Source organism: Sinohyriopsis cumingii, chromosome 18 (assembly GCF_028554795.1).
Source record: "Sinohyriopsis cumingii isolate HCF-2022 chromosome 18, ASM2855479v2, whole genome shotgun sequence".
Taxonomy (NCBI): Eukaryota; Metazoa; Mollusca; class Bivalvia; order Unionida; family Unionidae; genus Sinohyriopsis; species Sinohyriopsis cumingii.
In genome coordinates, this window is record NC_142978.1 from 5,869,352 (window position 1) to 5,894,368 (window position 25,017).

The 25,017-nt window shown below is 36.1% G+C and overlaps 1 protein-coding gene across 1 annotated transcript in view; it reads left to right on the forward strand.

Annotated features, from left to right (window-relative positions):
* Positions 1–24,329, forward strand: part of LOC149776009 (uncharacterized) — an 83,105-nt gene extending 58,776 nt beyond the window's left edge. Inside the window, exons 10-12 of the mRNA XM_089942570.1 lie at positions 6,783–6,940; positions 12,375–16,611; positions 22,132–24,329. Coding sequence (XP_089798696.1) covers positions 6,783–6,940; positions 12,375–16,611; positions 22,132–23,208 — 5,472 coding nt within the window. The 3' untranslated portion in view covers positions 23,209–24,329. The remainder of the gene's footprint in view (positions 1–6,782; positions 6,941–12,374; positions 16,612–22,131) is intronic.
* Positions 24,330–25,017: the final 688 nt, after the last annotated feature.

Consider the following 25,017-nt stretch of genomic DNA (forward strand, 5'->3'; position numbering starts at 1 on the left):
AAAATGCCTTCCGCACTACAGTGGTCAACCTGATCTGATCCAGTGGTAAGATTTAAACCTGCTCACATTTCTTTTAAAAATCTTAGAATTTTATTCAGTCTTGTTATCACTTTTCTTTTGTTATCACAAAAATAAATACCCAAAGTTGTATCTAATAGAACTTTTGTGAGATTGTTTATTATACACATCTATACAAACAATTGCAGCTATTAGTATGATTCATCAACACACCCACATGTAATATTGGTGTGTATCAGCTGTTCCTAGGTCTGTCAGTAAAAATGTTAATTTCCAGAGCATAACTTTTGAAGTTTTTAATTATTTCAACTAGACATGGAACACATGTCAAGCAAGTTGAATAGAGATACCTTTTCACATTTATTATTTTCCGCATTCAGTACCATTTATTTTGCATTTTAAATGAAAGGTGGCGTAAATAGTAAAAATTGAGTGTGCTGGACCATAGGGTACTTTCAGTCGGAGTCTTTGCATGGCAGGGGATTTAAAGGATAAGTCATTTCCAGATGACTCTAGTATTCTCGGGCATTGCTCAAGTTAAAAATGATGAATTTTTGGTATACATTGTGGCACCTAATAGGGTCAGGGGATGTAATCAGTTAGAGTTTCTTCCCGTTGTCTAATACAAAGCTTAGACAGATAGATATTTTCAAGTCTGTGAGAGGCCTGGATTTGGAAGGTGGCAAAGTAATTCCTAACGTTAATGTGATTGGAGAAGTATTTTTGGAGAAACATAATTTACTATAAAATTTCCTTTTTCAAAAATATTTCCCATTTCAGAAGAGCAGCACATGATATTTTGTTATACCTTACAGAAAAAATTGGTTTAACTTGTGAAAGAATATAGACTGCCACACTGAGGAGGTCTTTTAAGGGGTGACAGGTCTAGCCCATATATCTCACTAGACTTGTAGCTGCTTCATGTACATTAGGGGACAAGGGATTGAGCATTCTCTAGAGTACAGGGATTTGGAGTGAAATGTGTTTCTTCAGTAATACTTACTCATTTATAATATGGTCGCATCCTCCTCCATTCAGTTGCCTTAAAACATGATAGAGCATGCAAATCCACTCCAGTAATAACTTGACATGGATGTTTTTTGATACCAATCCCACTGTCCAAAGGGAAATCACTCTTGTCTTTCACCTAGGTAGGGTAGACAGACTTTTAGCACTTTGTTGCTAACAACAAACTTGGCAAAGCTGGATTTGAGGTGATGGTAGTATTCCATTATGTATCATGACTGAGCAAGTATTGTCAAAGAAATGTGTTGTTATGGGATAGCACTGGCCAAAATATTATTGTTGGCCACTCAATTATACGCAGGACTGTTTGCAGCCATTGATCACTCCAAGGAATAAAGATCCTGTCAAAGTTTTACTCAAACTTCTAGAGGTCTGTGCTTGCCAGTTGAAGTGGGCAGTCCTAACTCAACGATGTGACTGGGGATTTAGCACAGACTAAAATTCTAGTTTAATTTAATTTATTAACAGACATAAAAGCACATGACGTTATTTTTGAAAGTTAAACTCGAATCTGTTACATAAACTTTACTTAGAATCACTCACTGACTCATTATCACAGGTGTTGTGTACAACTGGACTAAACACTTAATTTAAATGACTGTATTATAAAATTTGAATAGAGAATTTAGAAATATAATTTTAATGTAAGAATTTTATATTTGTTATTTAGTGATACATTTAGAAATGTAAATTTACTTGTAGTCACAAGGATTCTTCTTTATATTCTGCCTTGGGAAACATGCGGTAGCTTCAGTTTGAATGACATTATATTACTATTTCCTGATTTTCTCTTTCTATTGACCTGTAAAAAAGCTATTACTTTTCTTGTAAGGTGTGCAAGAAACACTAGACTGGACCTAGCAATATTTTGAAAATTAATTTCTGCATCCATTCTAGCTATAACTAAAATTGCTGGTTTTTAACTATCAAACTTAAGTAATAAATATAGAGGATAATTTAGATTTAATAGCAACAGCTGTTGATATTGCGTTGCTTACCCGTTTTTGGATACCAAGTCCAAGCTGAATAGTCCTTGCTAACTGGAGGGCCAGAATTGACAAGAAAGAAAAAAAGTCAGTCCCATTCTTTAGTCAGCATAAGGAATACCTTCTCTTTTTCTTGGACTTGGTACAGGTTGATATGCGCCAATATCGCTCATCAAATTTCACATTCATTGTTGTTTTCAAATGCCTTCTCAGCCATTCTTGTTCCATTTTGAATTGATTGTTTTTCTCACTGGACCTTGCATTATTTGGGTTTTTTTTTTTTTTTTCCCTTTTGCAAAATTTGAAGGTTTGTTTCACCTTGCTTAGTAGGCAGTGCCTCTCTTAATTGCTAACCTCTTAGTGATCTTTGTTTCAGTAAGTACATTTTTTTGTAAAATATTTCTCTTTTAGAGATTAGTATGTCAAAGAGCGCAGGTAACCGTGAGATGGACACACCACATACCTGTTGTGTTTAGGTACGGAGACTGCCAAAAGACCTAGAATCCCTGATGCTTGATCCATTGCTGTCAGTGCCAGTGAAGGATAGAACCTTGGCCACTCCCAAATTGAGGAATATCCCCTGAGATCAAGTATCACCTTGGGATGAGCAGTGCCCTCTCAAGGTTGGCACAATGTTGGTGTCAATTATAAACAAGTTGCACCTCCCTGACAACAGGGAAGAGGGGCATTTTTGTCTGTTAGATCAGAAGTGTGCTCATCGGTCAAGGTTTCACTGCTGGATGACACACTATACACCAGTTGACAACTCGTGACAGGGTCAAACTGTCAGTGATGTAGATCATCAGGATGCCAAGCAATAACACATATATCTCTGTCTTACTGTCCAACCCCTATATGGATTGTGGTTTGGGGTTTTTTTTATCGCCCAGCTAGGTAAGGAGATTGGATTGGCATCTCCCTACACCATTTCCCTATGTTTCAGTTTTTTTTTCTTTTCTTTTCACTACAGGATCTGGGAGACTGGCACACACACTTACCTGTTAGTTTTCTTTAACTCGCACCTCTCTCCTCCAAGACCGTCAGGAATGGATTAGTGATCCCATTTTCCCCTGAAGGGTTAACTGCCACCATTTCCCTCTCCAGACAGGGATGCAATGGAGGATAGTCCTGTCTCCTACAGGATTGAGTTCAGGATGAAGAAATATCTATTCTGGTAGACTCAAATTGAGTTCCCAGAAGTGCCAGTTGCAGCTGCGCCTTCCCTTTTATTTGAGACCCCTGTGTGGTCAGGTATTGGAGAAGGAAGAAGTATGGACATTTAATAAAGTGGTAATCTTTTTTACTGCCTCTTACATGTACAACTGCTTTTCTCAGACTTTTGCCCAAAACTTTGTGGATATGACACAAAAATTCTCTCCAGTGTGAATAGGCTTTCTGGGTCTGGCTCAATTCTAGATCTGTTGCTCCCACTCCTATTGTTTGGGAACTTGAGTTGAATTTTTTTTTGGATCAAGTATCCACCAGGTAGCAGAAAGGGTAGTTTGTTCCCCCTGCTGTTGAACATCTGCAGATGACTGCCGCATGATACTAGATTCAATCACCTTGCTTGACCCCTTTACCCTCCACCCATGGATTCCAGTGAGTGTCAGGTGTGAATTTCACCTGGGATCTGGGCTCATCTCCCAGTAAAGGCATTGGAGTTATTGGAGCTTAATGCTCAGATCCTACTGGCTATCACTTCCCATGCTGATCTCATTTTGCTGCCTTTTGCATTGTTTGCGTGAGGTTTTGGTGAAATGTCAAAACATATTCTCTCCATGTCATTGGTGCTTCTTCACCTCTGGAGATACCACCTTGCAGATGTTAGAGGCAGTGATGCTCTTAAGAGGTCTTGCTCCTATGGTAGCATTACAGGTTTTAGGGATATGTCTCTGGTCACAACTTAAGGCGCATCAAAACTAACAAAAAAGTGCACACACTGACCAACTGCAGGGACCTCCTCACAAGTCTAAACAGGTTCAGCCTCAACAGACACTCAGCCCTAGTTTAAAAATAAGACTCAACATTCCAATGGAGGAGGTAGTCAACCCAAGGGAGTTGTACCCTACCCAGTATTGCAGACCTGCCAACCCTTATGATTTTGCCAAAAGTTTTATGAAATGATCCTTAAAATATAGACTTGTGGAATAAAAGCAAAATCTGCTGAAATAAGATTGTTGCGGTAAAATCCGGATACTTTGCTCATCCCCTGTTTGATTTAGATCTGTGTTTCATATTAGGTTTAGTGGATTTAATCAGGGAACCAGGCTAACTTTACAGAAGTAACTCAGATGCTATAAACTGCATTCATTTTTTTTATGCATAGTATCATCATTATCAAACTGATGATTACAGAAATTTTGAAAAAGTAGCATCTAAACATATTTTGAAGACAAAAGGGAAAAGAAACCTCTTAAAAAGTTTTAATAATCGGTACAGAATAAGAAAAATTTACTATTCAGATTCTTACATCAAGTTGACAGATGGCAACAAGCCAGTGAGCTGCTTAGGGTTTGGAACTGAAGTTTGTGCAAATGTACTTGAGGTAAATAAGGTCTTTACAAACTTATCAGTTAGACTCTCCTGCATCAGTTTCAAATACTGAACATTTTAAATAGCGTTCTCTAACTTTACAAAAGCAGTATGTGATATTTTGCTACACATTACTGAAAACTGGTCATACTTACATATTAAAAAAATCAACTGCTTTACTGAGACTTCTTCTTGGGGTTGTTAGGTCTGGTAGTGCCTTCCAGTGATCACCATCCTAGTTAGGTGATCAACTAACCCTCTTTTAGAAATATGATTGAACATCCCAGATGATGTATGGGTCCATTCTACTTTAAAGGAGTTAAACCAGCTTCACTGCCAGGAACATGTTTCTTTATCATAGACCCCCCATTTTTTTTCACTAATTCAAACTGGTTCTTCTAAGAAAAGAAGTACACACACTTCTGCAGAAGGGAACAGTAAAGAGGGTGGAAAATAAACAAACTCCAGGTTTCTATTGCCAGCTCAATTTGATGGTGAAGAATGGTGGAAAGTTTTTACTCACCATGCAGTTGTCCACTTTAAACTAACTTCTTCTCTAAAGAATGCTTCAAGATGGAGGCTTCTGACTCTGTCAGCTGTCAGAAATTCCATAAGGATGTCCGACTGTGCAGTCTCCATTGATCTCAAGGATGAGTACTTTCACATCCTCATCTTGCCACCTCACTGGAAATACTTAAAGTTTCATCTCAGTCAAGAGATATTTAAATTATTTTGCTCTTACATTCAGCCTTGCCTGTGCCCATGTCCCAAGAGCCCCTACCATCATGGGAGGTAAGAGTGGCTCACCTGGGGCCTTGTAGGATTCCTATCATCCAGTATTTTGGTTGACTTAGACCTATCCCAGGTTGATGGTGACTCATCTGGGTCTAAGTTGCATCTCATCATATCTCAGGAATTTGTGTACGAATGGATGAATTTTCTGACCAGTCAAGATCGAACCTTTCAAGAGTTCTTTGGGCATTATCGAAACCTGCTATGGACCTTTGAGTGAAGCTTCCTTCAAGAACATTACCCTTCAGATAATCTTCTTCCTGTCTTTAGCTTCATTGAGGAGGAATGAACTTCATGTCTTGTCAATGGAAAAGGGTTATTTACAGTTTAATGGTAAATATAATAGATTTTTTCTTCTTTGTCATCCTGAGTTTCTGACTAAGAATCTGTTTTTTCATGAGCTCCACTTCCCATTGAAATAACCAGTCATACTTGTACTTGTTCTGGGATAGTCGAGATCTCTTTCTACCTCTCGAAGGTTCATCTGATATTTTGGCTGACAACAAAAGGGACCTTTCTTTAAACTTAATCTCATGAAGTTTGAGCAGTTATTGTTAGACTTAGCCTTAAATTACATAACAGAAAACATTATATACCATACAGATGTTTAAAGCTATCTTGGCAACATAAATAAATGAAAGAGTTACCTTTTCACTGCGCACTGCCATGAATAGAAATTTTGGTAAGATAACATTAAGAACTTCTGCCAGACTGCCCGAGAACAAAGAAACACGTGTGTGGTCCTTGGAAACCTGAACAGGTCCTGGCACATACGCTGATGCATATATACCCTGTAGAATTATATGCCTAGCAGTGAAAATTCTGCACCTTTCTAGCTAAAATTCTGTCATTCACTAGGGCAACCATACTTTTCTACTGATAAAAAAAGAAAACTACTTATTAATTAATAAATGTTATTTATAATCTAGGTTACTAAAAGATTGTGTTAGTTTATGTAAGTTAAGTGTAGGTCTGAATAATCAGAAGTTCAGAAAGAATTTGTAGTTTCAGTAGCTGTCATAAGTAACTGCAAAGCAAGACAACTAAGTATTTCAGAGGATGCGGATAAAAGATAGAAGTTATATTTGCTGATCTGTGAACATAAATTGTGATATAATAGTTCAAAAGATGATTTACTATCATGTGCAAACATGAAAATATAAATGGGAATCACACCAAAGATTACCTAGCATTGGATTAAAGTAGGTATTAGTTAGGAAATATTATTGGAACAGTCTGCATATTTTGCCAGCACTCATTCCACTGCTTCATGATTTACTGAACAATTGTTTTACATATTTAGGCTGCCTGCCTGTTTCAAAATAGCAAGAACTAGTATTTTATATGGATGTTTTTGAAACGTTTATTGATAGATCATTGTTTTACAAATTTAGACAATACTTAATGTCATGGTTACCAATTTTACAGCATGTGCAAGAACAGCAACATTGGAAATTTGCAAGAGACAAACAGAATTTTACCAGTCTGGACACTCTCATCTTGTCAGCACCCTCCACTGCAGAATACCTTCAGAAGGTTTTGATGGGGCACATAGTACAGATAAATGTCACAAGGCAACCAGAAAGGTAATGTAATTTGTTAACCATTGAAATTTTAAGTCTAAATGTGCCCCCTTAACATGAGTGATCTTATTCTGGTCTTGTCCATTTGTCTCGACATCCAATCTGGGAATCTAATTAGCAAAATTACACAAAGCAGGCCTCAACATTAATTTTTTAGATTACTTACTCAGACTAAATGGGTAAAAATGAAAAGGTAGAAATTGTTTCAGAACTTATTGATGCTTGATAAGGGTTATAATAGTTTCATTTTTAAAATAAAGTTAACAAACTAGAAGACAGCAAAATTATATCTAAATCAATCTACTAACAACCTCTATAAACCGCATAGAACACCCCCCCTTTTTAGAACATTTTGAAGAAAAAAAATAGAACAAAACCACACAAGAAACACCAGGCAAATGCAACAAGAAACCAGCAATGTGAAGCAACCAGGACCGTTCCCGAGCTCTCCTTCCCACTAATGACAGCCAACCATTCAACTGTATGGGACCTTTATGGTCCCACAGATTGAGGCCAAACTATCAGGGTTCCTTGAACCCATAAAAGCCTGGGGGAGGTGGCACCATTCCCTTCCCCAGGAACAACTAGCAGGCTGTGGTGTAGTCAGAAAAAAGTGGCACATGCACAGTTGTGCGCACGGCAATATAATTAAACTCAGCAGCAATCTAAATCAACATCAACATTTAATATAGAAACAAAATTACACACATGATTAGAAAATATTTTTAAAACTTAAAAGAATCAATGATCGTTTAATAAAAATTTACAACAAACAGATAATGAAACATGATTAAATAATTAAATCATAAAATTATTATAATCTCTTAGTCCCTGAACAAAAAAATCCACATCAAAATCAATCCAAATGTACTCTGCCTTACATTTTGGCTGAAATTCAGTTTTCTGCTTATCCCTATCATTACTCATTTTCTGTTTGAAGCTTCCCTTCCTTGATCTTTTTTCCTTTCCTTTTACTCTTGCAATGATTAAAGTCAATCAAAAAAACAGAATTTGGTATTTCACATTTATCTTCAACACATGTCAACAGTTGATCATCAATTATTCCTCCTTTTTTTTTACTGGTGGCCTCTGTGACCTGTTTAGCTTAACATTTGCAGAAGTGTGATTTTTATTTGTTGCAGTTATTACTTATCAGATCTAGTGGTTGAAATTGGTTTACACACAAGGCAGGCTGAAACAAAGGGATAACTCCAATGTCTAACAAAGTATCATCTTCAGGCTTTGATTAGCTCTAAGCACATTAATGTTGACACTACCTGCTGATTGTCTTGAGCATTGGCAGCTGGATCACGATTGGGTTCAGACAGGGGTGACGACAATATCCAAACTGACTGGGATCTACATTGAATCTTGCAACTCTTTTGTCTTCGTCTTGACAACATGGTCGTCAGAAAGTACAGATGGTGCAACTTAGTGTACATTGTTTTAAGTAGAATATCACACACATGCTTTCATAACCATTTAGTTTAGTGTTGTTAGCTGCATCATCTCCCTCTTTTGATATTGAGCTTTTGTGGGCTGCCTACCTAATGTTATCTTATTTTTCACTGTAATGTAACTTTTCTTTCATGTCTAAATACCTCTGGGACAAATGACAGAGACCCTGAATTTCATGCAAGTAGTGTGAACAGATTGGGCAGCAGATCAGGTTTTGCTCTAGTTAATCGGGTTGTTAGTAAGATCTAAACTTGACTGTGGCTCACTTATGAACAGATCAGCTTGTAAATTTTACCTCCAGATGCTTGATCCAGTACATAATGAGGGACTTGAGACTTTATCTTCGTACATTTAGAAATTACCCTTCAGAAAACCTAAGTGTTGAGGCAAACGAACTATCACTTTATCGCAGACAAAAACTTGCACTTCATCTTCTAATCGTGAATGTGATGTAGGCCCAAATACCAGACCTTGTACATCCAAGAAACCAAAGTAAACAAAATTGTCTCCTCAGGACAGTCAGTATTACCTAATAACATCAGTTGAGTATTTATCACACGGTTCATCTTACATGGACTAGACTGCTATATAAAAAAACATTCAGTCAACATGTAATTGATGTAGAATGTGTGAAGATAAATAATTGAATTATCTGCTACATTGCTTGCAAATTCAAGGTGATCTGATCTCAAAATTTGTGCCATATTGAACAAAGTCAATCACGAATCTTTCACAATGTATTTAATCAGAAGAACCTATATCCTTCAAACTCTGCAAATGTGCTAAATCTTAAACACCATTCTACTAATAGCTATCATCAACAGTTTGGTACAGGGTGCTTTGTATAAAATTGTACTTTTCACAAAATAACCCATTCAGATTGATAAATTTAACTATTTTTAATAGTGCAAGAAAATGCACGGTAAATCACTATTTTTGTTTATGGTTTTGAATCCTATGGAACCATCACTATCCAAAACCATTAAATTTGCGAAAATTTAAAACTCCAACATTTTATAATTGATCAGATGTTTGCATGCACTCTTCCATGAACCTGTGGAAAACCATTAATTTTAAATGGCTGACCAACTAACATTACACATGTTGGAACTGCTGATCTTTTTTGAACCCATAATAGAATTGCAAAGCAAGTTATTACCAGTGTTCTGTCTGTGTTGTAACAACTAGTTTTTATACTGTATACCTGAACCAGTACCTGTGAAGAAAAGATTTGTGCATTTAAATATGTAGGGCCACACTGCAGCCTAAGCTGTTAAAGTCCTAAGAATTAATGTTTTTTAAAGAAAAGTACACATTATACACAGAGTCCTTTCTGTGGGTACTAGTAGTACCTGATGAACTCAAGATATTAACAAATGGGCCTCGATAACCTGACCCTATGGTCAAGGTATGCAATCTTGAACTAAACTTACTGTCGAAAACCACCCCCCTTTATCAGACTTACCAAGTCTGTGACATTTGGTCTTAAGATGTCAGAATCTATAATTCTTTATTAAAATAAGTGCAGACCATCTTCAAAGTTTGATCAAGGAATTTACTCCAGAACAAATATTCTGCAAAACCCATTTTGCTTTGTTCAGAGTAACCTAAACTTTTAGTCCCCCAAATCAATATTCCATTTCCTTACCCCCAAGTGCAAGTCATTTGCAATTTTATATTTGTTTCATTATTTACATATTTACATTTTTGTGTTCCAAAATGAATGTTCTGTTTGTAATAAGTAATTCAATAAAAACTGTTTACAAGATAGAAAGAGCTTACAAGGATTTTGTTAGACTCTTCCATTTATCTATGGCAATCATGGCTGTTCCATTTAAACATACATAGTATCCAGGGAAGGCAGAGGTTTTTTTTTTTTAACTATAAGGCATGATACTTTGATTACTCAAATAGTTCGTGTCAAAAGGATACAATTCTAAACTGCACCTATGGATGACTAATTTACATTAAGAGTGGCCTCCCTGGGTCTCAGGCATTTTTACTGAAACAACCCTTATAACTGTTTGATGTATATGATCCTACAACCCTTTGAAAAAGAGCACTGTCCAATAATAATAAGAACAAATTTTCTATCTCTCTCTTCTTCCATCCATATATACCATTTTACTCTTTAGAAACACTACTAACCTGATCCCACATCAATAGAAATTATAAAACTCTCTTATTTCTCCACAGATTGAACTTGCAGTGATAACTAAAGATGTGTATAAATACCTAACATGTCACAGTGTTCAGAATATTTCAAAATCAGAAATTAGCCACCAGGAAAGAATCTAGTTAATACTCATTTTGAATACTTTAGCCAGAAGAAGGCATTTTGATATAAACTTTGTTTCAAGACTTAAAATTTCCCATCTAACACGTCCATCGTATTTATTCTCCTTTGTAACCTTTTAACAAGTTATAACTGTTGACAAGTCGTCATATCATTTAGTAGTCATCTGGCCTGCATAATTCATCATCTAACAACCTGTGAGCATGGGACACAAGATTCATTGTACTTTGCACATTTGACTTGAAAACAGAGCATGGTTCATTCACTTTTTATCTTGGCTTTTGATCATTAAAGTATGCCTATATTTAACACAGTTCAGGATATCGATGATACCACTCCTGTGACCAACACGATAAATAGTAGGAAACTATGAATCGATCTATCAAATGTATGACTAGGGGTTCAAATACATGCATAAGAAGTGAAATAATGTATTTAATTTGAATGAACTAAAATCATTCCCTTGCAATTGACTAGTACATTGTTTATTCTCACTCTTTCTCATCTATTGCTTAATCTTCTTTACCCCAAACACACCCCTGATACCATGTTATAACAAGATAGGGTTGTATTTCAGATTCATCTGTAAGATATGGTTGACTTGTGTAACTAATTCATTGCCTTGTTAGGGAGGAAAAACACATTTCTCTTAAATTGCCACACAAACAACTGTCAGTTCTAAAATTTATATCGCATGGCAGGGGTGATTACCTCATCATGATATTCTAGTCGTACGAAATAGAAGAGTGTCCAATGGGTTGGCATTACATGAGCCTTGAAGTTATTGCATGTTAAACTGGTAAAAGAATTGATAAGAACAAGTGGCTTATAATACTAACAGGGCTGTGCTCCAGGCAAATGGTCTTTGGAAAGCTGGTTTTCATTGTCAGCCATTTATCGTTTTATATGAGCCCGTTGGCTGTGCAGTTAATTTGAATAATGTTTCTATTGAAAGGACCAGGCTTAACATCCTCTATCTTCAGTCACTGATAGGTCCACTGAACTAAAGCCTTTTATATACTGATTGTGAAATATTTGTTGAGAGAGATAATAATACTAATAATAGATTAAATAGATTATGTTTTCCAGTGGGCTGGCAGAGTTGTTGAGTTTCATAAAAAAAAAAATTTCTGATAAAGAGAAAATAGCTGTTTCATTGTAAGCTATTGTATTGTCAGCATATTGTAAGCCACTTGTTTAGAGTTTTTTGACATTTTGCCTTTTGAATGAGGTAATTTAGCCATTTCTTAATTGATCCAAATTTAAAAGAAATTGCTATCACAAGGCATAGAGGAGTGTTGGATGCAAAATTCTGATCAAGATGGTGGAATTTTTCCTGAGATGGGGGTACAGAAGCTGTACATGTGGTTAGGTAGATCAGTACAGATGTCCTATTTCAAGTACATAAACTACAACCACTGCACATTTTAGGATTTAATGTGTTGCATTTAATGTTATAAATGATGATCAAAAACAGAGCTTTTGCCACTTTGTATGAACATGACCACAAAAGGTCATGTGATGAAATACAGTAATCATATAACGAAAGAGATATTCCCTGTCAAGGAAAGTACAATCATACACATATTTGAATGTGAAAAATAGATTACTTAATGTGACCATTTTAAATTTTACTGGTGCTCAGTATACATGATAATTAAGTGTCATCTCCTTTAATTGCAGCAGTGAAGAAGATGTTGATCTAATTCATGAAAATCAAGAAGGGGTTGATGATGAGCAAAGGAGTAATAGTAACTTGTGCAGAAATGCTGAAGCTAAGGGCATGCAATATGGGCAGAGAATCAGGTCGCCAAGATTAGAAAAAAAGAGGCAGAAATCTGCTTTAGTCACTGCAACAGTAGAGGAGAAGGCCTCATTGCCAGTAGCTTTAGATTCAAATAGGATTGATTGTAGAGAGGGTAATGTAATCCCTGAAAAAAGAGTAGAGATGTCCCAAACAGAAGGAAGAAAGTCAAAAAGATTGACAAACTCTGGTCTTTGTGGGATTATTGAAGAGGCATCTATGGATGTGGAAAAGGGACCCTGTTTGAAAGAAGAGACTGGATCTAATTCAAAAGCAGATGCAGACAATGTCATCACCAATGAACTTTCCATAAAAATGGAAAGTAAGGAGTTGTCTGTCATTGAAAATTTGTCAAGTACAAATAAATGCGATCCAGAAAATGGCAGTAAAAGTATTTGCATAACAAGAAAAAATGTTAGCCACAAGATGTCACCAAAAATTACCAATACAGCATTGAATTCTGTAGAAACGCCATTGCGTGAAAGGCAATCAAAAATCACTGCAGAAATGCGCTTGCGGAGCCATTTTCAGGATGAGGATGATGAACAATGTACTTTTGCAATGTTCTCTAAGAAATCATTGCCAACAAGTAATACAGTCATTTTAGCCAAACAAAATGATGCTTATTCATCATCGTGTACACACAAGGCATCAAAAAAATCCAAGCTTGTTGAATTGTCCAACAAATGCAGTGATTCCAGGAAAATGTCAGAAGATGAAAGCACTGTTGGTGATCATCAAACAATGCATCATGAAAATAATGATTGTGACAAGAAGAATTCTGAAAATGATGTTGATCTAATTCATGAAAATCAAGAAGGAGCTGATAATGAGCAAAGGACTAATGATAACTCATGCAGAAATGCTGAAGCTAAGGGCAACCAATATAGGCAGAGTATCAGATCCCCAAGATTAGAAAAAAAGAGGCAGAAATCTGTTTTAGTCACTGCAATAGTAGAGGAGAAAGCCTCATTGCCAATAGCTTTAGATTCAAATAGGATTGATGGGAGAGAGGGTAATGTAATCCCTGAAAAAGAAGCAGAGACATTGTCCCAAAGAGAAGGGAGAAAGTCAAAAAGATTGGCAAACTCAGGTCTTTGTGGGGTTGTTGTAGAGGCATCCATGGAGTTGGAAAAGGGACCCTATGTGTTAAAGGAGACTGCATCTAATTCAAAAGTAGATGCAGACAAAGCCATCATCAATGAAGTCTCTGAAAAAATGGAAAGTAAAGGGTTGCCTGTCATTGAAAATTTGTCGACTGCTGGTAAACCTGGTGTAGAAAACAACAATAACAGTTTTTGCATAACAAGAAAAAATGTTGGCCACAAGATGTCACCAAAAATTACCAATACAGCATTAAATTCTGTAGAAACACCAGTGCGTGAAAGGCAATCAAAAATCACAGCAAAGTTGCGCTTGCAGCAGAGTCATTTTCAGGATGAAGAAGAGGAGGAGGAGGATGAATGTACTTTTGCTCTGTTCACTAGGAGAGCATTGCCAAAGAGTAATACACTCACTTTAGCCAAAGAAAATGATGCTTATTCATCCTCATGGACACGCAGGGCATCCAAAAAATCCAAGCCTGTTGATTTGTCCGACATAGGCTGTGATTCCAAGAAAATGTCTGAAGATGAATGCACTGTTGATGAACATGAAACAACACATCATGAAAATAAAGACAAGAAGAGTCCTAACAAAGATAATTTGCATACAAAAGGTCACACACCTAAATTAAATTGTTGCAATGCAATCAAGAAAAAGAAGGGAAGACAGGAAGTAGTAAATAATAGGACAGAAGAACCAGAAAATGGTAAACATCAATGTGAAATAACTAAGAATGAAGAAGAAAGCAGATATAATACAAGGTTGTGGTCATTGACTGGACAGATTGATGGACAAATTGAAACTATGGTGGCAGATAAAAAAACAGATAGTGTTTTGCTGCTTCGGTATCACACAGAGATGAACTCCAACCAATGTGAAGAAGAACCTTCTGTCACACAAAAGTGTAGTCGAAAGAGAAATGGTACACTACACCAGGATAGTAGAAATAATGCAGATGTACATCTGGATAGGACCAATAAAAAAGATAAAGATAATATTGACAATGAGAATTATAAAAATAGTTTTCTTGAAAAAACTGGAAGTAAAAGAAGGCTGGCACAAAAGAACAAAGATAATGACTTGACCTTGAATGTTACTGGAAATGTGGTATGTAATGAATTTTTATGTAATCAAGTTAAAAACATAGAGAGTCCTAGAAGACAGGGAAAAAAAGAAAAAGGAAAGGACATCTTGAAGAACACTGATGATGAAATTCATGATCTTGTGTCAGATTTGATAACAGATGGAATTAGTGGACATAAAGTTCATCAAAAAGAACATGCTGAAAGAAGACCATTGAGAGGAAGAGATTTGAAGGTTGATTTGAATGAAGACATACTGATTGTTGATGGAAAGAATGAAGATGGTATTACAAAGGTCATTGAGGAACGAGATGATGGATCCAAAAAAATTGATCATTTAGCTGTATTTATTTCAAGGAAAAACATAAAATCTAAAGATAAAATCAAGCGAAGAAAATCTGAGAAGAATACAACAAAGCAAAACGGGGAAACATCATTTGATAGAAATATTGGTGTTTCCAAAGAATTTGTTCAGGAATCAGGTACTGAATCATCTCTAGATGGAAAAACACAAGTTGCTCGATATTCAAGGTCTTTGAAGAAAGAAGAAGAACTAACACAAAATAAAGATTCTGAAATACAAATTGCTAAACCCATTGATGGCTCTGGAGTAAAGAGTCTGGTGAATGATGGAAACAGTGCTCTTTCCAAAATTGAAGATGAAAATAAATCTGCAAGACGTGATTCGGCAACTTTAGTTTTACATGATAAATTTGAATTTATAGACTTCAAAGTTTCAAAATCTCATTTTAATGCTAAGGGGGCTGTTGATACATTCCAAGAGATTCCTGACAAAATGGAAGGCTCACCCGAAATGTTGATATTCCGACAATCAATTGCTGAATTGGCAAAACTAAGGAGGCAAAACAGAAGTTCATTGCAAAATGGGGAGGCAAAAGATGACATGATTCCACAAGTAAACAGCTTCATTGTTAATGAGGTAAGCATCGATAGTCAGAACCCTAAGAAAATGTTATCGCAACACTCCAAACATCATAGTATTCATACGAATCAGAGACCAAAAAAAAGATCACGCTTTCATTCAGGTAGGAATAATATGTGCACTGCCACTGGGATTGATAAAATGGAGCTATCTGCTAATAAGGGAGAAGCTCAGGTATTAGAGATAGATATGTGGAACAGTAGATCTCTGTCCTCAGCTAAGTCAACGACAGATTGTGTGAGAAAAATTATGAAGAAAGATGTTGCAAAGAGGAAATGCACCATGTTGGCCTTAAGAAAAACATCTGTTAAAAGTAACTTAAAAACACTGAGAAGCAGTAATGTAACTGCATTAGAGTGTGTTTCTTCACCAAGGAAACGAAAATTTGATGAAAATGTTCATGGCCCAAGTAAAAGGGCCAGATCTCGAAGCTTTTCTGACGCTACACAAAAGACATACCAGGAAAATAGAAGTCAGTCTCCTGTTTTCAACAAGTCTCCAAAACTGAGACATGTTATAGCAACTCAGCAACTACATGGAAATGATTATTATGAAAAAGAAAATTTATCTGATGCAGTTATTCAACATGTTCAAACAGACTTATGTGACTTTCCACAACTTAGGAGACCAAGAAGTACAAGTGAAAGATTCACAACTGTCAAAACACAAGAAAATGATAGAGATATAAAGCAGAATGTGGTAAGAGAACAGCGGAAAGTAGATTGTCCAATTCCAAACAAAGTTTGGACACCAAGGAAGTCCAGAGAAGATGAAGATGTAATATCAAGTCCCAAAAGTGGGTTCAGTTACAGTCCAAGACTAGAGAGTCTACATGGGAGATCTAGGCCCAGAGCAGACAACAGGCACATAGTTCTTTCCCCTGGCAAGAGCCATTCTTTACCCAGAAGTAAGAAAGATCTAAGCAAGAGTTTCTCAGACAGAATAGATGAATCTGAAATGGAAGCAAAGCAATCGCTATCTCACAGTGTAAGTAAGGACATAGATCTCAAATAAGTAGTGATTTAATATTGAATTTGAGAAATTCATTGTTTAATTGTCAGAGCTCTAGATGAGATTTTTGTAAGTAGGGTATTTTAATGAGAATTTTGTAAGTAAGGTATTTTAATGAGATTTTTGTAAGTAGGGTATTTTAATGAGATTTATATCAGTAGGGTATTTTACTCCATGTTGTAGTTTCAACAGGATATTTTGTGGACTACATAAAACATTAATTCATTTTGACATTTCTATGTTAAATAGACAATATTTGAAAATAGTCTTTAAAATTTTATGATATGGAGTAGTTCCCATGCTATCATGAAACAAGGAAAGGGTAAAAAAAAAGAATAGTTTTGCTCCGTATTCAGAAAATCTCTTGAATTTTGCAAAGTTTGATAAAAAGTATATGGGAGTGGGTGCTGGAAATTTGTAGCTGCAACTTCATCATAAGTTAAAAAACAAAATGTAACTGAACAGATTGGAAATTTAATTTAATGAGAACTTTGTGGAATTTTGGGAAGTTACAGAACTCTTAATTTAGTTGTGATACAATTGCTGTATGTTTCCTTTAGGTGCTTGCTCTGAACATATTTGTATAGTCAGTCCAGGTAGACTTGTGGTTATTGCCTCCTAGTCCACGCTTTATCGATATCTGTTTATCCTGTGTAGAAATTATGAAGACCAGTCTAGTGTCACATTGTAAACATGGCTGTGACATTTGATCATGGTACATCTAGGAGAAAAATTATCAAGTTTTTCTTCCCAGTTTCTCCATTTGATATGCAACCAAAGACTTACAAAAATGGTACTAACAGCTTCCTCACCTGGAGCTTAGCATTACGAGGTTAATGTTAGGACTGGTCGGCCTGATGTCAGGATAATGTAACTGGGTGGGACATCATGCTACATGTCTGTGCCCCAGTGCTAGACATCACTATAAACTGCCACACAGCAGATGTTGTAGTGATATGATTGGAAAATTGTTAAAGCTATGTTACAAATCCAAATCACACACACACCCATTCTATATGCAAAATTGACAAGAATGTCTTGTGATAAAACATTGCTTGTTACTTGGTTGTTTGCACTAGGAACACGGTGTCAAGCATTTTCAGCAGCAGAAACCTTTGCCTCCACCAAAAGGCTTTATCAGTCATTTTCATTGCTGGACCTTGCTAAATACTTTAGAGGTGATTCCAACAGCGCAATTTTTTGGATGTCATTCCAAGAATTTTTTTTTTTAAAGTGGGTATTTGGGGGAGTTGACATATTACTTGGGGCAAATTTTAACATATAGTCTAATCTCATGTCTCTTATCACTAATAATTTTTGATGTGATTTATTTTCAGATGTCCCTTTAAAGAAACATGTGTTTGTGTATCATGTAAACAAAAAATACTTGTATAATTTTTTTCCTGTTTTGTAATGAAGTTAACAATCATAGCAGCATTAAGCAGACATGATTTTTCTCCGTTTTAAAGCAGAATTCCACTTTTCTCCTGACTTGAATACAATTTTTCTTGATATAGTCCTTTTTTCCTATCATCTCCGATCTGGTTTTTTAAAAACGGTCTGTTTAGTCCCATTCCGCAATGACCCTTGTAACGTATTCATTCCATATATTAGTTAGCCCACGACTCTTATAAAGAATATTCTGATTGGTCAAAAGTTTTCATTCATCCAATGAATCTTCATATAATGGAAACTGATGGCAATGGAAAGAAGAAGCATACTTGCAAAAAATGGCTGTCCAAGTTGTTGAGAGAGACCATGACACGAGAAGTTTAGATAAAGGTTTGAAAAACTTATGGGAATGGCTGGAGCAAAAAAGTCAACAGAAATTTAGTTGGTCAGTTTATAAGAAAACTGAAAGCTAGAGGACCGGTAATTGTGGTTGGAAGAATACCAGTATGTTCACGACTTTGACCCAATTTAGTATCAAGCTTAGACTGGCTGTCACACATGGTAACTGAGCTATCGACCTCCAGGATGCATGCTTTCACATCCCAGTTTTTTCCCTCAAAGGAGATATCAGCTGGGTCTGCTTGGAAGGGGAGGTCATCCATTTTCACTCTCTGTCCTTTAGCCTAGTTTTTGTGCCCAATGTGGCAATGGAAGAAGTCACAATCTACCTGTTAATGGGATTCCTGTCCTCCAGTATTTCATGACTAGTTGGTCCACGGTATCCACTTAGAATTAGTTTATTCTGCTGCTGGTGCATAGTGACCTTGCTGAATCTTTTATGCAGCCTAAAGAAATCAGACCCATGTTAAGATTTTGTATATGTTGGAACGAATTTCTTCACAAACAAGCGATTAATTAGTCTGTATTCCACACTACAGTGGATAGGATCCTAACCCTGTTCAAACTGCTGAAAGCCATGAACCAGTCGGATCACCTATATTTATCTGTTCTGGTTACTTTTAATTCTGCTGTGGACCTGGTTTCCATAGGAAGACTTAACTTTCATCCTCTCCAGATTATCCCCTTGGTGAACTGAAGACCACACAAGTTGGTTGCAAAATTGGGACCAGTTTTAGACTGGAGTCCCTAAGCACACTGATCAACACTCTAATCTATTCATAGACTTGTCAGATTCATGGGAGGGTGCTCACTTGGAGCCAGATCTGGATTTGTGGTCCCAAAGAGAAACTGTCCTCCACATAAATAGTCTAAAAATGAGAGTGGAATTCCCAGTCTGACAAGGATTTGTGTTGATGCAATACAAAAGTTCTACTGTGTGAAGGTCTCTATTGACAACACATCAGTCATAGTATACTTCAGATGAGAAGGCATGCCCCTTGTCTTTGTGTGGACATTCCTCACCCTACTGATTTTTAAGGAGGTCCAGGAATCCAACTGGAATTGAATTCAATAACAATACCCTGAAAATCTCTTTAACAATTTTTTTACCATCTTAAAATGCCCTGGAATTTGTTATTAAAAAGCTAAACTAAATATTTTGTTAGAAAAATTTTATTTTTCCACTGCAATTTTGCAGTGAATGATTTTGCAATAATGTCATATTACACCTCTCCCTCAATCCCTCGAGCATATCAGGGTCCAAAAACACAGACCACACTATAAGCAAGGGCACGAGTTACTAAGGGACCTCCAAAAGATGAGCTAGACATCCAGAGAACTGCGGGGTTGTTGGGGGGGTAACTATGCTGTTTAATTACTGACTCCTCGTTTTATAATCGCATCGAGAATAATTGTCAAGAAAGCGCTTTTTCTGAAGAAGTTGTTCGTTATTCTCTATAAATTACATTTATTTTCAAAATTTCCAACATCTGAAAGATTGATCACTCGATTGCAACTGGTTTCAACAACCAGCACGATACACAAATGTTTTCATGTATTATGTCATGGCTTTTTGTTTTGTTAAATAGCCTGGGTCCCAGAGTGGTGTATAAAATTTGTTTAAAACAAGGAAACTACTAAGCAGGGAACCAGACTAACTGTTGATACACTACCAAACAAGATTCCTTTTTATCAAAAGCATGCAACATTTATTTTGTGTGACAATCATCTACATCGAAACTCAATTTTTGTATTGTTCAATTAGTAAAATATGATGCCATGATTTCATTACAAGTAATAGTGAAATTTCTTAACATCCTTGAAGAGATCTCTACATGCAATTTCAGGAATTCTCTGAAACTCATTTTCCTTACAATGGTCTGTATCTGTGAAACAAAGTTCTTTATTTTACAAGGTTCTCATTTTACTTGGTTATCATGCTTTCTTTTATCACAGTTATGAATGAGTCTGTTAATTTAAGGTAGTTTAATTAAATTATGTACACAATAACATTTATAATGGTATTCGATTGATACACTGAGGTAACCGACATACGACTGGGGCCACTGGTTCTTGAGCATGTAGGATTCGTGTGTCTTTTAAAAAAAAAATTATTCATCCCACCTCCTTTATGAGATTCAATAGATGTAATTAACATTTATAACGGTGTTCAATTGATACACTGAGGTAAGTGACATATGACTGGGGCCACTGGTTCTTGAGCATGTAGGATTTGTGTGCCTTTTAAAAAAAAATTTATTTATCCCACCTCCTTTATTTCATTCAGTAGATGTAATTAACATGATAATAGAAAATGAGGCCAGCTTTTTATTTAGTGCAACAATACAACAAATGCTTCCGCTAGTCCGATATCAAAACAGGGTTGGCACTTAATTAGCTTCTCAGAGAAACCTTGTGGACATAGCTGTTACGGTAGATTGACACATTTTACGTTTAATTGTATTTATGATGATTATACTTAAAAGAAACTAAAAGACAAAACTAAAACAAAAATTTCAGTTGATAAAAAAATTATTTAATTGCTATTTATTCATTTAAGTACCGCCTCCACTAGGCGCAGTTGACATTTTCATTGATCAAAATTTCCTTAAATATCATTAATTTTGGTGTACTTTCTTGTTTAAAAAATGGGATCCATGCCTGACCCTGTGTTATAAGCAGGTTTTAAAGTTATCAGAGAACGAGTTATCGAGGGAGTGGTGTACTTCAGTAGCTATAGTTGAGTCTGGTGACTGAGATTTTTGCAAAGTGCTTACAATTGCAGTATTGTGTCTTTGATTAAAGCATCAGACTTTAAAAATGACTCCTGAAATTTGTCATTTTCTCCTTAAAATGTCCTGAAAAACTTGAAAATAACAATAATTTTTTGCAGGAACCCCTCTCATTGGTCTATCTAACTCGTTCTTCATTAGCGGATGTTATGAAAGCCACATTTTGTCACCTTTTCATTATACCTTCATTCCTTAATATGTCTGAGTATATTCTTTAGAGCTGATAGTTGCAGCACATAGAGTAGCTGACTCTGAATTTACGATAGTGGACATTCTTTTGGTACAAGTGTTTCCTTGTTTATACCAGTTCTAGAGGCCATCAACATCCCACTACATAGACAAAATCAGCTTTGCAGTTCCAACAGATAACAAATTACTGATATTGAAATGTAGTGGGGTGGGGGAGGCTAATTTTTCAATTTTGTCAGATTCTTTCCTCCCAGTCTAATCTAATGTCACATGAATTGTGTAGTATTGAAAAAAATGAGGACTACAGTGCATGTGTTTGTGACTTGGCAGCATACTGGATTCTTTCCATCTGTACAAGGATCAATTCTTATTATAAGAACAAAGGTAATTCCATCACGGAATGAGAAACTATAGGATACCAACAGGTAAGACTTACTTTATTAAAATTGGTTATATGCCACCCGACCCCAAATTTTGTTTTCAACTGTTTTATGATGTTTAAAATGTTTCCCATTGTACACTTGTTCAGGTGGGACTTGATAATGGTAACTGTTTATTCTATTCAGTTTATTGTGCACACTGCATCTTTAATGTTTTTCATACCATAAAATCCCATTTGTCATATATTGAATGGATAAGAAATAACAAAACTGCAGACACTGGTATGTGAAATGCACCAGATCTGTGATAAATTATGATTTCATCATCATTTTATTATTTGCAGATGAATTATGCTGACAACAATGATTCAATAGCTGGAAGTACCTGGTCTCAGAAGTCATTTGAAGGAAAAAGGAGAACTTTTAGAAAGGTGCCAGATGCTAGGGAACAGAAATTTGAAACACAATGCTTTGGCGACAGATCTTTTGAAAATCGAGCACAGCAGGTCACTAACAAACGAAAACTTGACCAATTTAAATTTGAAATTCAAGGTTCTGTTACTTCACAACAGTCATACCATGAAACATCATCCAGACTGGTAACTCTTGGAAAAAGAGGCTTAAATGAAAATGTATCTGATAGGACAAATGCTCACTGTGCATCTACTGTTACAAATCCATCAGTTTCAAATAATCACTCAAAGACTAAAGAAAACAACAAGTCACAAAATGTTTCCTTCATGGATGAGGATAGAAAATTAAGTCTGAAATGGAGTCCAGCAGGGTTTAATGTGACTAGTAATGGTAAGAAAAAGGTAAAATTGAAGAGGCAATGGTCCCTGCTAAGCAAGAGGAGTGCACAGGCAATTTTTAAAGATGAAGATGATCGATCGTCGTTCGCAGGATTCACAGAGGAAGAAGTATCTGCAAATTTAAGTCTGCCTTCAGATATGTCATTTGAGAATTGTTCGGAAGTCTCGTTTGATGAAAAGTCACATGAAGATTGGGTGATTGATGATGAGGAAAAGTTGGAAACCCAGAAGGACAATGGGAATATCGTGGATTTCGGTCAGTTCCTGCCTGCAACATTTTCATCACCAGGTAAACGTTCCAGTTCATCTTGGGATGATGCTTGTGAGGACTATTTGAACAAGTCCATCAAGCACGTTACTCCGCTGGGGAAATTTTGGTTAAAGAGCCCACACAAGTCCCCTGGTAAACTGAACTCAGGATTGCTTATAAGTGTTGCAGAGAATGGTTCTGGACCTGAAAGTGCAATTTTTCAGACACCACGGAAAGACAGAAGTAGGAAGAATAGAAGTACATTAAAAGAAGTTCCTAGTGTTGAGAAAATTGATGATGATATTGAGTTTAACTATCTTAGCCCACAAAAAATGCAAAGCAACTTTAGCTCATTGTGAGGGAAAATATTTGTAGGAAATAATGTTGTTTATGCAAAGATTGTTGATAATAAATTCACAAACCATCGGAAAGGACAAATAGAAATGGATAAACTTGACTTCATAGAATCTTGAAGTCCTTTCCATGGGTATAATGCCCCTACTTCTCATAGAACAAGTAAAAGACTGAGTGTTTCTCTTGCAACTAAAACAGTACGGTCTTTTAATCCCATGAAAATAGCACACGGGTCATATTCAGGGAGTGGGATAGTTTCCACCAAATCTGAGGTGGCGAGGGACAGCTTGAAACGAACAGAAGCAAGAAAATACCAAGTTGAGAAAAGTCTCTTAGATCAAAAGTTAAAGGTTATTGCCTTTACAGAAAGTCAATAATTTGTGTGTTAGGAATTTTGGGGGCAAGACGAGGAAAAGAATTTTTAGTTGAATGAATTCCATGTTACCTTTTGGCAGATCACACTCAATTATAGTAGCAAAGACATGCTCTTTGATGCCACTGCCAAATCACTAAGCTGCATTCTATATGAATTTCACAGTTGAATTCTTAAATTAAATCAGATTGTGAAAAAACCATTAATGGTGACAGATCTCCAAATTGTATTGAAAGTCACTGTTGGTACATGTACTAATGTTCCTGAGCTTCCCTGATTATGTTGAAGAAAATCAAAAAAAAATTACACCTTAAGAACAATAAGGCATGCAGAAGTAACCAAAATAAGACAATTCATGCACGCAGGATAATAGATAATAACACTAGTTGTGAAATTGGTTTGAATATAATTTACACAACCTTAAGAACAATAAGGCATGCAGAAGTAACCAAAATAAGACAATTCATGCATGCAGGTTTATAGAAAATAACACTAGTTCTGAAAGTAGTTTGAATAAATTTTACACAACTGTAAGAACAATAAGGCATGCAGAAGTAACCAAAGTAAGACAATCCATGCATGAAGGTTAATAGAAAATAACACTAGTTGCGAAAGTGGTTTGAATTTACAAGAAAGTTCTGGAGACCAACGAAATCCATTCATTGAGACCATATTTCATTAAAAATGTATATTAATATGGTTTATATTTCCAACTTGAAATAATGCCTCATTAAATCTAGATTTATAAAACTCTATGTACATTTTGATCGATTACTGGTACATACTTGTAAATTTTTCTTGACATAAAGTTAGAAACCAGTATTTTGGGTTTTTCTGGGACTTAAAATTTAGAAAGAACCTTGATTTGGATAAAGATATATTTTTGAATATGGGGGTGGGGGGATATACTGAAGTAAACACAGGTACAGCTTGCAAATGTTATACACGACTTCATCAAATGCACATCCTAGATTAGAACCATATTATGCTTAATACACATCTTAGGGGGCCCCGAGTGGTCTAAAGCACTCTCCGTTACGGATCACTGCCATCTCACCTCTGTCTCGTGGGTCAGTGGTTCTTTCTGGGGATTTCCCGGGTTCTTCCTCCTCCATTAATACTGGCCGCCATGCAAGCCTATCGTGTGCTGAAAAATGGCGTTAAACCCTACCACAACAACAACACATCTTAGATTTGACCCGTATTATGCATAATGCACAAGATTTTACAAATGGTTGAACTATGAAAGACACTGAAATTTAGTTAATGCTAAGACTGAGTAGTAAAGACTCTCAAATTTCTTGTTGAATGAGAAAAGAGTCATTCATGTAATCAGAGAAATAAGTTGTCATGACTCACATGTGCTAAGTGTATACTCATCTTCACTAGCCAAGGTTCCGATAACCCTATCTACACCTTGGCGAATCGAACAGCTATATTG